Here is a 15,558-nt window from a genome sequence, read left to right as displayed (position 1 = left end):
TGTCCTTTTTTTTTTTTCAGAGCTAATGGTACACAATGTTTTGAAAGAGGTGGAGGCTCAGGCTCTAGCCTTGGCTACGAACAGGACTGGCAGTGAGATGCTGCAGGAACTTTTGGGGTTTAGTCCTTTGAAACCGTTATGTAGAATATGGGCTGCCCTGCGCTCCAACTTGCGCTTTGTGGCCTGTCATCGGTGCGGGGTCCATGTACTGCAAAGTACTTTGCTGCAGCTGCCTCGATTGCTGAGGAATACTGCAGAGGAGGAGGAGAAGGAGGAGGACGAGGACGAGGAGGAGGAGAATGGGAAAGATGGTTCCTTGGAGACCCTGGAGGAGCTGGTCCTGGGACTAGCCTCTGAGGTTTGTGATGATTTTCTTTTCTACTGCGGAGACACACATGGAAGCTTCTTGGTCAGAACTCTGCTGCAGGTGTTAGGAGGGACTCTTCTGGAGTCTGAGAGAGCCAGGCCAGGTGGCTCCAAATCTTCTGGTAAGTATTAAAAAAAAGGGATAAGGATCTGGTGGGAAGGAGAGTTTAAAAGAAGAGAGTAAGCAGAAGAGTAAATCTTTTTGGAGGAGACTTAATCCTGCAGAGTTAGCAGAGTAATTGGGGCAGAGCTTAGAAGGCCAAGGATTAGTGTGTATATTACTAGTCAAACTGTGGAACCAGCCTAGATGTCCATCAGTAGATGAATGAATAAAGAAAATAGGGTATATGTATGCAGTGGAGTTTTATTCATCCATAAAGAAAAATGAAATTACATCATTTGTAGGAAAACAGAGACTAGAGACCATAATGTTAAGTAAAATAAGTCAAACTGAGAAGGTCAAGGGTCATATGTTTTCTCTCATGTGGAAGCTAGAGAGGAAAAAGGAAAAGAAAGGTGGGGGCAGATCTTGTGAAAATCAAAGGGAAATAAGTAGAGGAAAGATACCAAGGGTCAGACGGGGGAAGTGCTGGGGAATGATATTGGTCAAATTATATTGTTATATTGTGTACAGGTATAAATATGTAGCAACATTCAACTATAATGTACTAATTAAAAAATGTGGAAATAGAGGCCTAGAGATAATCATGTGCAAATATGATTAGGGGACAGCTGTTGTCATGGGAGCAGGAGAGGGAGGTGATTTGTACGGAGCAAAGGATTTCAAACTTTGTTTTCTTTTTTTTTAATATTTATTTTTTAGTTGTAGTTGTTTTACTTATTTATTTTTATGTGGTGCTGAGGATCGAACCCAGGGGAAGCCAGTGTTCTACCGCTAAGCCACAACCCCAGCCCCCAAACTTTGTTTTCTTTTTAGCATAACCCACAAGAAGTTTTTTTTGTAAGCATGACTTTAGCTTTGTGTGTATACACATATAAGAATCAAGTAAAATATGGGAAACAATACCTTTGCTATATGCAACCTAATCTGATATTTTCTTTCCTTTTAAATTTTATTCTGCTCTCATTTCATTTAAAAAAATACTAGTTGAGATTAATTTGATTTAATTATACAATTACAGGCTGAGACTTACATTTTTGAAAAAGTCTAGGAAGTAAGGTTATTAAAGAGTTTAAATAAGGCCTGATTTTGGGATACCTTAAATACCTGGCTGGGGAGTTTGAACTACCTCCTATGGATTACAGGGGAGCTGATTGAAGTTTCTTAGAAAAATTAAAACAGAACTATCATCTTAGTTCAGTTATCCAGAAAAGATATTTAGTTGTATGACATCTCTTCTGTATTGTCAAACTGAATTCTTGTTCATGTATGGAATTTTTCTCCCTCCTGGACGGCAGTTTGTAATTTCACCATTGCATGTTTTTTTGATATTCATTCAGAAACTCAAAGGGTCATAGCTCGGGAATATAAGCCAACTGATTTTGAGGTCCCTGAAGCCTTCTTGAATTGCCTTCAGAATCTGAGCTCCTGCTTTTTGAAGGACATTGCTGGTAAGGAGGAAAGTAGGAAGAGGGCCTAGGATCTAATTCTATGGAAGTGATTACCAGAAGCCCTTAGGTCAGGTCATTCTTCCTTTTTCCTTCTCTTTCCTTTTCCTTTCTCCTCCTTCCCTCTTCCTTTCTGTTTTTTTATCTGGTTTGATGTTGCAGAGTAACTCTATATGGATGTTTTGTGTCTATAGTCCCCTTACTTTGTTGTTTAAGGTTTGAGGTTGGACAAGTGGTTTGAATTTTGGATAAGCTGTTTAATCATTTCTGACCTCTCAACAGTGTTTATCACTGACAAGATCTCCAGCTTCTGCCTTCAAGTGGCCTTACAAGTCTTACACCGCAAACTGCCCCAGTTTTGTGCCTATTTGTGCAATGCTGTGATTGGCTACCTGAGTACTCGTAGTTCCTCAGCAGCTGGCAGGTATGATCAAAATTCATGGGACTATGTAAAATGAATGAGGTGATGTGCTACAACTGCATTTTGGATGAAGTGGAGTTAAGATGCCCAATTCCTGGGCTAGGGTTATAGCTTAGTGGTGGAGCACTTGCCTAGCATGTATGAGGCATTGGGTTCGATTCTCAGCAGCATATATAAATAAATAAAGGTCCATTAACAACTAAAAGAATATTTAAAAAAACAAAAGATTGCCTGATTCCCTTCTCCTTGTCCCTAGCCCCCTATTGCTATTTCTTCGGGATCAAACTAGCTCCAGACTCCTGGAACAGGTGCTGTTGGTGTTGGAGCCTCCGAGGCTCCAGAGCCTCTTTGAGGATCACTTCCAGGGACAGCTGCAGACCTTGGCTGCACATCCCATTGCTAACTTCCCTTTGCAGCGCTTTCTGGATTCAATCAGTACCCCTGAGCTGGTGAGTTTGAAAGTCTGCACTGGGTATCTTTCTGCTATTGTTGTTCATTGGGCCTAATTTTATTGTATGCCTATCTCTATATATCTCTGACAATGTGTTGTCCATTGCCCTTATAAAGTTATTCCTTGGGGTTTTTCAGGATGGAGGTACACTCCTCCCAGAGAGGATTTGTTTTAGCTTTTCAGGTGTAAGTACCAGCAAGAAACTGGCTTAATTTGGTTTGCACCTTGAAGATCCATGGCCCCCTCAGACTCTGAGTACTTGACCACAAATCCCATAAGCACTGACTGGGTCTTTGCCATAACTTCTCTTTTCTTTTGCTTTTTAGCAGCAGGATGGGCTTCTCTGTGGTCTCATGGTTTAGGAGGTGTTGAAAAGGGGCAGGTTTATTTCTAGTTTTCCCTTACCTCTAATTCTCCGTTATACGTAGCGGCCATTTAAAGTCCCTTCCCTATGTGAGGTGGTACCTCTAAGACTGCCCATTGTTAGTGCTTTTTATGTTTTATTTAGCATTTTTAGTTGTTTTCAGCCGGAAATTCCTCTGAATAATGTAGTCCACCATTAGCAGAATGCCAAAGATTGATCATCCCATGTTTCCCCTCAGCTGTCTCCTGTGTTTGAGGAACTGAGTCCTGCCTTGGAAGCTGTACTGGCCCAGGGCCACCCAGGGGTAGTCATTGCCCTGGTGGGGGCCTGCCGCAGAGTTGGAGCTTACCAAGCCCAGGTCTTGCAGCTATTGTTGGAGGTGAGTAGGTGTTATTTGCAAACCATTATTGCCCTTGGTCTAAATTACACCAGTTAGGACTTAAGGCATTGTACCTCTGGACCAAGAGGTCTGATGCTAAGCCCTGGAGTGAAAATTCTCTCCCAGAACTGAAAGAGAAGTTTATTTAAGGGACAAGTGTTTATTCAACCCTTGTGTTAATGTGTGGAGGAAGGCTGGGGATACATTAAGGTAGATGGGATCCTGCCCTCACGGAGCTCACTTTCTTATAGAGTTAGGCCTTCTCACCTTTTCTGAATGTCTTTTCTATCTAGAAAGTCAAGATTAAGGATGGGGTAGTTCTCAGAGTTGTCATGTATTGTCTTCCCCTCTAGGCATTCCACTGTGCAGAGCCCTCATCCCGGAAAGTGGCCTGTGTGCCTCTCTTTGCCACTTTGACGGCTTATGAGGTGTACTATGAACTAACGGAAGAGGAGGGGGCAGTGCCTTCAGAGCACCAGGTGAGGTAGGGGAAAGGCCAAGTTACTGAGTAATTGGGGACCAGCTCTCCAGGACTTAGGAAGCCCCTTGGGTGAGGATAGTGAGCCTTCTGACTTCATCCAAGTGAAGGTGGCAGCACCTGGGGATGAGCCTATCCACCTCGTTTTGTGCCGCCTCCTAATTTCCTATCTCTGTGCTCCCAGGTAGAAATAGCCACAACCAGGACCCTGGGAGAAGTGACAGTGCTTGGGTCTCTACTGCTTCAGCATCTGCTGCACTTCTCTGCTCCTGGTCTTATACTACGAAGTCTGGGTTCCTTGACAGGACCACAACTTTTGGCTCTGGCCCAAAGCCCTGCTGGCTCTCACATACTTGATGCCATTCTGTCCAGCCCCTCTGTGACACACAAACAGCGCCGCCGTGTGCTGCAGGCCCTCAAGGTGAGATTTCTGGTTTTTGCTTGATTTCCCCCATTATCTATTTAGAGAAAGTGTGTTTTCCCCAGGACTCTACCTTCAGAGTCAAAGATAGGAGATTAGAACAAAATTGTTTTGACTTTTGACTCAGCCTCTCAACTCTTCTGAAACTTTATCTCCAGCCCCCACTGACACACACAGAAGACATTTTGTGCACTTCTCTAGTAGAACTAGTCTTGCTTGCCTCAATGTAGGGACAATACGTGTCTCTGGCCTGTAGTCGCCATGGCAGCCGTGTCCTAGATGCCATCTGGAATGGAGCAGCTTTGGGGACCCGAAAGGAAATTGCTGCTGAACTGGGTGAGTTACCAATGCTTGTCTTCAGTGTTTCCTAACTTTCCCTTCTGTTATGGCAGAATGCTGGGTGACTGGGAGTGGGCTTAAATTCAGCAGAAAATTGAGTTCCAAAGGGTGATCTTGGTCATAGATTCTTAGCAGTCTGCTCTCAATTTCTCCTCTGCTGACTGACTGTGCAGTCCTCTGCTCCCACCCGTCCTTCTGGCTTCTGTTCTTTGCAGATTGAGGCATTCACTGTCTCAGTGACAGGCCCATTATTGGGGAAAAAATGAAGGGGTTTTTACCAGAAGAAGAACCTGTCTTTGAGCATGAATGGTACTAAACATGAGTGGTTCCCTTTGCAGGTGAGCAGAACCAGGAGCTGATAAGAGACCCTTTTGGCCACCATGTGGCTCGGAATGTGGCCCTGACTACCTTCCTGAAGCGGCGAGAAGCTTGGGAACAGCAGCAGAGTGCAATGGCCAAGCGAAGGCGGGCATTGAACTCAGTACTTGAAGACTGAGGCCTTGGAGTCTGGAACTGATGTTAATGGGGAGGGTGAAAGGAGTACCTACTGTCTCCCTTTCCTGATTTAAATTGGAATCAAAAGTCTTCTTGGAAAACATTTTTATATTTTTACTGGAAATATTTTTGTTATTTTTTTTAAAGGAAAGTTAGAGATTTCAAATAAAATAAGAGAAGGCTGTCATCAGTGTGCTAGAGCTTAGGGAGTCAGTAAGTATCTCAATGTAGCAGCAATCAGGTTGAGATCAAGATGCCTGGGCACAGGCTTGTGGCCTTTCAGGGTAAATGGGAGACTGGAAATGTGGGTAGAGCAGGGCAGTATTCTTCAGGAAAGGATATAAGCTAAGAGAACAAGATGTTAGAACAGCTCATGAGTTTTGTCATGATATAGGGGTGGAGGACAGTGGGGAAAGCAGGTGAGTTGTCCAGGTTACACTATCCATAGGGCCTAAAACCTGATGCTGTCGTAGTCTTTTCAGCATTGTCTCATCAAACAAGTCTGGGAGCAGAAGTGCAGAGTCCCTTCTCAGTAATGGAGACGACCCTGCCTCTGCCACTGCTCTGTTCCCTCCACTACATGGCGAAGGGTGGAGGAAATTCCCAGGAGCACATGGCCCAGGCCTTGCAGCAGTGAGGAGATCCAACGAAGGAGCTCCCTAAATGGCAGAGATAAGAGAAAATCAGATGATTGGGGAACATGAGAGTTGGTTCTTGAGCTGGCAGCTGGGTTTTTTTTTTTTTTTTTTCCACAAAGGAGCTATTTGGGGATAAGAGAGTATAGGAGATGGAATTATGGAGACTATCCGGTAGATGGTAGGGGATGGGGTAGTATGACATATTGATCTCTAACCTGAGTACTTTTTTGGGGCCAATTCCTTGAAAGTCACAGCTCATGGAGTAGAGCCCGTAGAATGTGGCTTTGACATTCAGGCTGCCAAAGAGGTCTCGAGGATTTTGCTTGTACACATCAAAGGTAATGCGGGCGATATCTTTGCTGTGCTTTGGCTTCTCCCGGCCCAGGCCATATGACAGCACTCCACTCTGTAGGATATCCTCATTAGTGCAGTGGATACTGACACCCCCATCAGCATTGGGTCAGACCCACCCTCTCTTGGGCTTCTGTCCACTATGTCCTAGGTAACTCCACATCTCACTCTGTGCCTCTGTCCCTAGGATCAGGGTTAGGCTAAAGAAGGAGCATTGGAAAACTACAAAGGATTGTTGGCCTGAACAGTGCAAGTATGGTCCTCTTACCCTGGTGGGGCTCCAGCTCTGTCCCAACTCCAGCACCATCAGGCATGTGTCATCCTCCAGCATCTGGAAGAAGTCCTCACTCTCCACAGAGGTCCCATCCTCTTCTAGTACCAGTGTTAATGCTCCATGCAGCAGAAGGGTCTTTAGTGCCTATTCAGTGGCAAGAAGCAGGAGGAGCAGATGTTATACTATGCCCCTCCCCTCTAGTTGCCCACAATATCGATCTGTTGTCCCTTGGCAATGGTCAATATTCCAAGTCTACTCTCCAGTACTTGCTATTCCTGGTAATGACAGTAGCTCTCTATATACTTCAGTTGTTAGAGGACCCTCATTAGGGGCCGACCTTTTTCCTTTTTAAAAAATTTTTGTGTTGCTGAGGGTCCAGGGTCTCCATATGCTAGGCAAGTGCTGTGCTTCTAGACTGAACCCTTAGCCCCCTTTTTTCCTTTTTGCTCTGTCATTGTCACCACTTCCTGCTTCCCTCCCTCTAAGTCATTCCTACTGGTTTAGAATAAAAACTTTGGCCAGGGGCTGGGCAGTAGCTCATGCTTGTCCCAGCTACTTGTGAGACAGGTCAAATTGCTTGAGCCTTGGCACAGAACAAGACCTCACCTCAGCTCAAAAAAATCTAGCTAGATTCTCTTGAAATCCATCTTTCTGCCTTGTCTACAAGGTCTCACCTCCCTCTTCCCCCAATCTCAGTGTTTTCCACATCATTTTTCAATAATAATGATGGCGAGAAGCAGGAGGAGCAGATGTTACAGATACGTGTGCCACGCATCTATGAAGACATTACATACTTATTTTATTCTTTTCAACAACCCTAGGATGTGGTTTATTATTGTTTCCTTTGTACAGATGAAGAAACAGGTTTTGATTTGATAGGTCACATAACCTCCCAAGATTTTTTTTAAAGAGAGAATTTTAAAATATTTTTTTAGTTTTCGGTGGACACGACATCTTTATTTTATTTTTATGTGGTGCTGAGGATCGAACCCAGCGCCCTGCGCATGCCAGGCAAGCATGTTACCACTTGAGCCACATCCTCAGCCCACCTCCCAAGATTTGGACAGCAAGAAAGGGGTAAAATCAGAATTTGAATTTGGTTTTTCATACATATCACCATTTCATACTGACTTCTGAATTCCATTCTCCAGCCCTCCCTATATACTGCTTCCCCTATTCCCAGAGAAAAGCCCACAACTTGGAAAAAACAAATTTACCCAAATTCAACAGAAGTTATTTGGGTCACACCTCCACCCCCACTGACTCTTAGCCCTTGGAGGGACAGCTATGTGACCTTAGCCCTTTCTACTCTGTCATCTCAAGTTGTCACTATTGAGCCCCTTGGCTGCCCCTGTTATAGGAACCTAGGAACCTGGCTCACTCACCTTATCTAGCAGTTCCTGGCGGGTGGCAGCTGTCAGACCTTTCCTAATTGTCCGCTTATGATCACAGACACGGAAGGGTCTCTGAGGCGGTGGGGCTGAAGTCCATACCCTTCGGCCAAGCTCAGAGCTCATACTGGATACAGCCCTGGTTGTAAAGTTGGGAAGAAGAGGGAAGAGGGGTGGGATGACTGAAGAGCCAAATAGGGAGGGTCCTAGGTTTGCAGATCAGCTAAGGGAGAGGCGTTGGAATGGGTCCAGTAGTTCAGGAACTGGACAAATGTGTAAAGTAGTGGGAGGAGGGGAAGTGAGTCTCTTAGGGGCTGAATGGACTTTTGTTCCCCACCTAACCATATCCCCAGAGTTAGAGGGTAGAGAGGAGAGTTAGTAATCACCTGAGCAGGCCATTGGGGTTCAGGGATGAGAAGTACTCCATGGTAGAGGGAAGTAGGAGAGTTGCCTTCCTGGGGCCTCTGGATTGGACGCTGCACTGTGGTGCTGGGGCTGAAGTGACGTTTTCTCTTACAAAGCTGGGCTCTCAGTCCTGAAGAGGTGGGGAATGAGTCAAGCCCAGCTCTGGCCCCCCTCCCTGGCCAGTACGAAGGACAAAGTCCAAGGGGAGAGAAGGAGGAGGGACCTAGATAAGGTGGTAGAAGTTGGACTGCCCAGCAAAAGGCTCTGAGACATGCGCAGGTGCCTATGCGTGTGCATGTGCACATCTGTGTGTGCTGAGGGCCCTTGTGAGGGTAAAAAGGATGGAATGTGACCTCTGGTGTTTTATTTCTTTGGAGAGAATTTCTAGGAATAGTTTCTGGCTCCCAGCTGCTGAGAAGCTGTATTGTATGTAAGGTGCACTATTCTGTGCTCCACCTACAGGAAAAGCCATGGGCTGTAGCTTCCTGGAAAGATTGGGCAGAAGGTGAGGAAATGGGTTTAGGGTGGGGAAATGGGGTGGGAAACAGGCTTGGGCAAGGCTTGGATAAAATGAGAGGTGAGGCAAGTGTTTGGAAGTGGTTTGAGGAAAGGATGGATCCTGATCCTGTCTGAGACCCTCTCCTTTCTGTTGACCTGCTCTTTCCTGGGTAGGAGAGGGGCTTGCCAACATATCCTTGGCTCATTCTCCAGAACTGTTGCTTCAGTAGTGACCTTTGTTCCCACCTTTTTCCTTTCACCAAGTAATGGGCATGAAGGAGATGTGTATGGGGCAGGAGGTGTCCTTTGATGGCATCAGGACTTCAGCTTTATCCATCTCTGATTTCAGTTGCAGTGGGATGAACATTGTATGGAAGCTTAGACTCTAACTGGAGTTAAACTTAAACACCTCAAATGACCACAATTCCTCCTCTCCTGCCTTGGAAGGAACCTTATAGGGTCCCCCAGATCCTCCAACTTTTTTTTTTTTCCTAAGAAACATGGAGTTCCTTCACTACTCAGGGAACCAGCCAGTTGCATTTCTTAGGCAGGCTCAAGGCTTTGGCAAGATACTGAAAAAGGTGTTTAGATTGTTGCCCAAAACACTGAAAGAAACTAGCCTCAGCCCTGAACCAAATTCCTTAAACCCTCTCATGAACTCTGTACCCTGATGCCGTTACTGTGGGGATAAGTGGAACATCTTTTACTCTCCCTTTCATAAAGATATACTGCAGTCTGCTCTGTAAATACTTGGGACCAGTCACCCTGGAGTTGAGTGCTTCTTTGGATTCCCAACTAGCCCCATGTTGGGATGATTGGGATACCTTGTGGGAACTCTCTTGCTACTTTTGGGGTGACTTTAGCTGTGAATTTAGCCCAGATGGAAGAATCTTTGTCAGAAGTTGTCAGCTTACTAAAACCCTTACAAGCACAGGGGCACTTATAGTGGCATTAATGCTTCAGGACAGTCTTCCAACAGTGGACATACCTTGGTCTCCTGTTCTGGGCATTCTGTACATTTCCCAGAGGTAGGTCCAGTGCCTACCAAAGGAATGTAATGCCATGCCATGCTATTAGGGGTTTCTTCTTTCGTACCTATTTTGGTGTGGGTGGGTACTGAGGATTGAACCCAGGGGTGCTTAATCACTGATCCACATCCCCAACCCTTTTTATTTTTTATTTTGAGGCAGGGCTTCAACTTAGCTTCAACAGGTTAAGTTGATGAGGCTGGCCTCAAACTTGAAAACCTCCTGCCTTGGTCTCCTGAGTCACTGGGATCACAGGTGTGCACCATCACACCCAGCTTCTCTATATTTTATCCTGCTTCCTCCCCTCTGCTTCCTGAGTCAACCTTTCAAATACAGGATTACCTATACCCACGCCCTTATCTCAGGCTCTGCTATTGAGGAACTCAAACTAAGACAATGCTTTTGGTGTCCTTGTTCCCAGAAAACTCCAGTTTGGGCTGTTGACTGGGCAGAGGACTTTCTTTTCCCCCTCCCTCCACTCTATTGATCTGCTGGGCCCTGTTGCTCCCCCATTCCCTGCCAATCTCTTCATTTCCAATCTTTGCCTGACCTCTCCCAGCAGAGAGAACTTCTTTTCAATATGTCTCTACACAAACTGCACCCTTTCCTTTCTTCTTATATCCTTGTAAAGATTGGTAGTGTGATCTTGTGGTTGTGAATAATGATTCCCCAGCCAGGTTATAAGCAAGCCCCTTATGTTAGTCAGCTTTTCATCACTGTGATCAAAGTACCTGACAGGAACAACTTAGAGAAAGAAAAGTTTATTTTGGTTCACAGTTTCAGAGGTCTCATTCCATTGTTAGCTGCCTCCATTGCTCTGGACCTGAAGTAAGACAGAACATCATGGTGGAAGGGCCTGATGGAAAAAAGCTATGCAGCCTGTGAGAACCAACCAGCCAGAAAGGAGGAGGGTGGGGGAGGGGTGAGGGAGGGAGGGAAGAGGGGGAGGGGGAGAGAGAAGAGGAAGAGGGAAGAGGAGGCCAGGGACAGTGATAGTCCAAGGCCATGCCCAAGTGATCTACTTCCTCCAACAATGTCCAGCTTCCCAGTAGTCCATTCAGCTATCAGTGGATTAATCCAGCAAATAGATTTATATAAGGTCAGAACCCTAGTCATTGCTTAAAAGTTCCACCTCTAAATCTTGCTGTAATAGGGGCCATACCTCCATGAGCTTTTGGGGACATTCCAGATCCAAACCACAACACCCCTTAAACCTCCATGCATTTCTATTTCCTCCTCAACAGACCTAGCACCATTCCTTACACTGAAAAGTTGTCATTGACAACCCAGCCAAAGTCCAGAGGGTGGAGAGAAACTCCCAAAACAAGAGATGGTTGGGGGTGGACTGGGAGCTGAGGAAAAAGGGAACTCAGCAGGGTTGGGAGGCTGAAAATAGGCCAAGTGAGAGCAGCTGAGAAACTGAGTTGTGTGGGTCACCTCTGCTGAATACATGCCAAGGAGGCCAGGAAGCATAAGCACTGCAGAAGGCATGCTGGAAGGATTGGGGGGCAGAAATGAAGAAGGGACAAGAACAAAAGCAGGGGCTGGAGTTGTGGCTCAGTGACAGAGCACTTGCCTTGCATATGTGAAGCACTGGGTTTGATCCTCAGTGTTAGGTCAGTTGAAGTGGCTAAGGGAACAAACAGCTAACAACCAATCAGGTGCCAACAGACAAGCAGTGATAATCATCTGTCAATCAGTGGGGTCTCCTGACTGATCCTGGAAGGACATAGAATTCAGCAAGATCTCCAGACCAACCCCAGGAGAGCAAGCCCTTTCCTGTCCCAAGCTCTCCCTTCCTGCCCCAAGCCTGATAAAATTACAATCCAGCTGAGCCTGGGTGCAACTCCACCGGACCACTCTGTTGTACTGGAGAGTCTTGCCCAGAGCGAATCTCAATAAAGCCTTGTTCAGCAGCTTTTAGTCTGCCTCCTTTTCTTCACTGGTGCCTGACCTTACACTCAGAATCACATAAAATAAGTAAACAAAATAAAGATATTGTGTCCATGTATTAAAAAAAAAAAAGCAGGGTTCAGGGTCAAGTATCAACTGAGTGTTTCTGCATCCTCAGCTTCATCCTGTTTCCTAGGGAGGCAGGCTCCCACACGTCAGGACCTGTTAGTGATGGGAAAGAATGGGGTGAGGGAGGGGCCCCAGGAAAAGGCCAGGATGAGCCCCATCTTGTCCCTCCCTATTCTTGCCTCACCCTCTGCAAATGTGATAGACATTGGCACCTGATGCATTGCTGCCTCACCTTTCTGTTTCCCCAGGCCTCTGAAGGCCCCCAGCCCTACCTGCTCCTAGCTGGGTAAGTAGATCTGCCCATGCCCTTTTTCTCCACACTGCCCACTTTTAAGGGGCAGAGATGGTAGTAGTGACAGCCTAAATTTAGGACAGCCTAAAGTTAGGAATGGGGGCCTGAGTAAATTTAGGACAGAGGACTTCTGGGCTCTGGGAGGTGTCAGGAGTGAAGGCCACCTGACCTGAAGCAGAGGATCTAGGTTCTAAGAAGGAGTGGTATTTGAATTGGGGGTCAGGATCCTCCATGTCAAGATTCCCAGAGAGAAGAAGGGCAGGCTGCAGGGAAGTGGAGGGAAGCACAGTTCCTTCTCACCTAGCATCGGAGGCAATGTGGACTTATGTTCCACTTCTGTGGCCTCTTCCAGCCCCGCAGGAGAAGAAGGATGTCAGTCTGCTACCGGCCCCCTGGGAATGAGACACTGCTGAGCTGGAAGGCCTCACGGACCACTGGAACGGCCTTTCTATTGCTGGCGGCGCTGCTGGGGCTGCCCGGTAATGGCTTCGTAGTGTGGAGTCTGGCTGGCTGGCGGCCCGCACGTGGGCGACCACTGGCGGCCACGCTAGTACTGCACCTGGCACTGGCCGATGGCTCGGTCCTGCTACTCACACCGCTCTTCGTAGCCTTCCTGACCGGGCAAGCCTGGCCGCTGGGCCAGGCGGGCTGCAAGGCTGTGTACTACGTGTGCGCCCTCAGCATGTACGCCAGTGTGCTGCTCACCGGCCTGCTCAGCCTGCAGCGTTGCCTCGCCGTCACCCGCCCCTTCCTGGCACCCCGGTTGCGCAGCCCGGCTCTGGCCCGTCGCCTACTGCTGGCAGTCTGGCTGGCCGCCTTGTTGCTTGCTGTCCCGGCCGCTGTCTACCGCCATCTCTGGGGGGACCGCGTTTGCCAGCTGTGCCACCCGTCGCCCGCCCACGCCGCCGCCCACCTGAGCCTGGAGACTCTGACCGCCTTTGTGCTTCCTTTTGGGCTAGTGCTTGGCTGTTACAGCGTGACGCTGGCGCGGTTGAGGGGCGCCCGCTGGGGGTCTGGGAAGCAGGGGTCGAGGGTGGGCCGGCTGGTGAGCGCCATCGTGCTCGCCTTCGGCTTGCTCTGGGCTCCCTACCACGCAGTCAACCTACTGCAAGCGGTGGCAGCACTCGCTCCACCAGAAGGTGCCTTGGCGAGGCTCGGCGGCGCGGGCCAGGCAGCGCGGGCTGGAACGACAGCCTTGGCCTTCTTCAGCTCTAGCGTCAACCCGGTGCTCTACGTCTTCACCGCTGGGGATCTGCTGCCTCGGGCGGGTCCCCGGTTCCTCACACGGCTCTTCGAGGGCTCTGGAGAAGCCCGAGGGGGAAGTCGCTCTAGGGAGGGTACCATGGAGTTACGAACTACTCCCCGGCTGCAAGTAGTGGGGCCGGGAAAGGGCAATGGAGACCCAGGGGGTGGGGTGGAGAGGGGCAGTTAGGAATGGGATCCTTGACATCAAACCCTACAACCATGTCTGCTTTTCCCTACCACTTTTCATCTTCCCTGAAACTCACTCCTCTGAGGCATTTTGGGACCTTTTCCAACTAATTTGGATTCTGGCTGGGTAGGATTATTACATACCTGGGGCAGGTCCAGATTCCTCAAAACGGAGGGACTTTGAGGATAATGATGGCCCTTATTAAAAAATGCTGTGTGCTTGCAAGTTGGCATATACCCATGTGCCAGCATTGCTTACTTGTTGCCAGTGACTTTATTGTGAAATACATTGGGAAGTCATTAGATGATGACTTAAGTGAGTTTCCCCTTTGGTGGTTAATCCTGTGTGAGTTGTACTAAAGCCACATAATTCCCAGGTAGATCAACCTTGCCAAGGCTGGAAGTATCAGCCTTCAGTGGTGTCTTGTGCTGCTCTCCTCAGCCCAGGTGGCCTGGTTCCCCTAGGCCTACCCATAGAACTACCTGGCAAATGGAGAAAGAGCAAGAGAAGGTGTGGGAGTTTGGATGGGAGATGAGGATGAGATCCATTCTTTGGACTCCTAACAAAGCTGCCTGGGGGAAGAAACTGTATCTTCAAGGAGAAAGTAAATCTGTGGGGTTTGAAAGGAATGTGTACCTGTCTTTTTTTTTTCTTTTTTTTTTATTGTTGGTTTTTCAAAACATTACATAGTTCTTGATATATCATATTTCACACTTTGATTCAAGTGGGTTATAAACTCCCATTTTTACCCCGTATACAGATTGCAGAATCACATCAGTTACACTTCCATTGATTTGCATATTGGCATACTCATGTCTGTTGTATTCTGCTGCCTTTCCTATCCTCTACTATCCCCCCTCCCCTCCCCTCCCCTCCCCTCTTCTCTCTCTACCCCCTCTACTGTAATTCATTTCTCCCCCTTGTATTATTTTTCCCTTTCCCCTCATTTCCTCTTGTATGTAATTTTGTATAACCCTGAGGATCTCCTTCCATTTCCATGCAATTTCCCTTCTCTCTCCCTTTCCCTCCCACCTCTCATCCCTGTTTAATGTTAGTCTTCTTCTCATGCTCTTCTTCCCTACTCTGTTCTTAGTTACTCTCCTTATATCAAAGAAGACATTTGGCATTTGTTTTTTAGGGATTGGCTAGCTTCACTTAGCATAATCTGCTCTAATGCCATCCATTTCCCTCCAAATTCTATGATTTTGTCATTTTTTAATGCAGAGTAATACTCCATTGTGTATAAATGCCACATTTTTTCATCCATTCGTCTATTGAAGGGCATCTAGGTTGATTCCACAGTCTTGCTATTGTGAATTGTGCTGCTATGAACATCGATGTAGCAGTGTCCCTGTAGCATGCTCTTTTTAGGTCTTTAGGGAATAGACCCAGAAGGGGAATAGCTGGGTCAAATGGTGGTTCCATTCCCAGCTTTTCAAGAAATCTCCATACTGCTTTCCAAATTGGCTGCACCAATTTGCAATCCCACCAACAATGTACAAATGTACCCTTTTCCCCACATTCTCGCCAGCACTTGTTGTTGTTTGACTTCATAATGGCTGCCAATCTTACTGGAGTGAGATGGTATCTTAGGGTGGTTTTGATTTGCATTTCTCTGACTGCTAGAGATGGTGAGCATTTTTTCATGTACTTGTTGATTAATTGTATGTCCTCCTCTGAGAAGTGTCTGTTCAGGTCCTTGGCCCATTTGTTGATTGGGTTATTTGTTATCTTATTGTCTAATTTTTTGAGTTCTTTGTATACTCTGGATATTAGTGCTCTATCTGAAGTGTGAGGAGTAAAGATTTGTTCCCAGGATCTAGGCTCCCTATTTACCTCTCTTATTGTTTCTTTTGCTGAGAAAAAACTTTTTAGTTTGAGTAAGTCCCATTTGTTGATTCTAGATATTAACTCTTGTGCTATGGGTGTCCTATTGAGGAATTT

General features: G+C 46.9%; 3 protein-coding genes across 8 annotated transcripts in view; 2 read left to right on the top strand and 1 right to left on the bottom strand.

The window, feature by feature from the left end:
* The window catches only part of Nop9 (NOP9 nucleolar protein), a 34,638-nt gene extending 29,231 nt beyond the window's left edge, over positions 1–5,407 (top strand). For all 4 annotated transcript variants that reach the window (XM_078050285.1, XM_040273884.2, XM_078050286.1 and 1 more), the window contains exons 4-12: positions 21–488; positions 1,828–1,938; positions 2,218–2,359; positions 2,613–2,805; positions 3,410–3,550; positions 3,904–4,029; positions 4,213–4,449; positions 4,680–4,785; positions 5,127–5,407. In XM_078050285.1, coding sequence (XP_077906411.1) covers positions 21–488; positions 1,828–1,938; positions 2,218–2,359; positions 2,613–2,805; positions 3,410–3,550; positions 3,904–4,029; positions 4,213–4,449; positions 4,680–4,785; positions 5,127–5,284 — 1,682 coding nt within the window. In that variant the 3' untranslated portion in view covers positions 5,285–5,407. The remainder of the gene's footprint in view (positions 1–20; positions 489–1,827; positions 1,939–2,217; positions 2,360–2,612; positions 2,806–3,409; positions 3,551–3,903; positions 4,030–4,212; positions 4,450–4,679; positions 4,786–5,126) is intronic.
* Positions 5,374–12,698, bottom strand: Cideb (cell death inducing DFFA like effector b). Of its 3 annotated transcripts, XM_078050287.1 has the most exons (7): positions 12,483–12,698; positions 11,445–11,983; positions 8,324–8,472; positions 7,932–8,076; positions 6,541–6,690; positions 6,137–6,327; positions 5,643–5,942 (listed from the first exon to the last, which is right to left on the bottom strand). In XM_078050287.1, the coding sequence occupies exons 3-7, from the start codon at positions 8,362–8,364 to the stop codon at positions 5,813–5,815; spliced, it is 657 nt and encodes a 218-aa protein (XP_077906413.1). In that variant the 5' UTR covers positions 8,365–8,472; positions 11,445–11,983; positions 12,483–12,698; the 3' UTR covers positions 5,643–5,812. The 3 variants fall into 3 exon arrangements, with proteins under 3 accessions (XP_077906414.1, XP_077906413.1, XP_005338771.2); XM_005338714.5 differs by lacking the exon at positions 11,445–11,983; XM_078050288.1 differs by lacking the exons at positions 6,137–6,327; positions 11,445–11,983; positions 12,483–12,698 and having other exon boundaries at positions 5,374–5,942; positions 8,324–8,526.
* Positions 12,031–14,239, top strand: Ltb4r2 (leukotriene B4 receptor 2). The gene is made up of 2 exons (XM_021735550.3): positions 12,031–12,176; positions 12,535–14,239. The coding sequence occupies exon 2, from the start codon at positions 12,553–12,555 to the stop codon at positions 13,612–13,614; it is 1,062 nt and encodes a 353-aa protein (XP_021591225.2). The 5' UTR covers positions 12,031–12,176; positions 12,535–12,552; the 3' UTR covers positions 13,615–14,239.
* Positions 14,240–15,558: the final 1,319 nt, after the last annotated feature.

Source organism: Ictidomys tridecemlineatus, chromosome 5 (genome assembly GCF_052094955.1).
Source record: "Ictidomys tridecemlineatus isolate mIctTri1 chromosome 5, mIctTri1.hap1, whole genome shotgun sequence".
Lineage (NCBI taxonomy): Eukaryota > Metazoa > Chordata > Mammalia > Rodentia > Sciuridae > Ictidomys > Ictidomys tridecemlineatus.
The sequence above is the reverse complement of the archived record's forward strand: the minus strand, read 5'-3'. Positions and strand labels throughout refer to the sequence as shown.

What these genes read in the sequence shown, in the direction of transcription:
- Cideb (XM_078050287.1), bottom strand. Translation starts at nt 8,364, where the DNA reads ATGGAGTACTTCTCATCCCTGAACCCCAATGGCCTGCTCAG. An exon ending in GCCAGGAACTGCTAGATAAG is followed by an intron (nt 6,691 to 7,931) that starts GTGAGTGAGCCA and finishes GCCACTGAATAG; the next exon opens with GCACTAAAGACCCTTCTGCT. An exon ending in AGAGCTGGAGCCCCACCAGG is followed by an intron (nt 6,328 to 6,540) that starts GTAAGAGGACCA and finishes GATATCCTACAG; the next exon opens with AGTGGAGTGCTGTCATATGG.
- Ltb4r2 (XM_021735550.3), top strand. Translation starts at nt 12,553, where the DNA reads ATGTCAGTCTGCTACCGGCCCCCTGGGAATGAGACACTGCTGAGCTGG.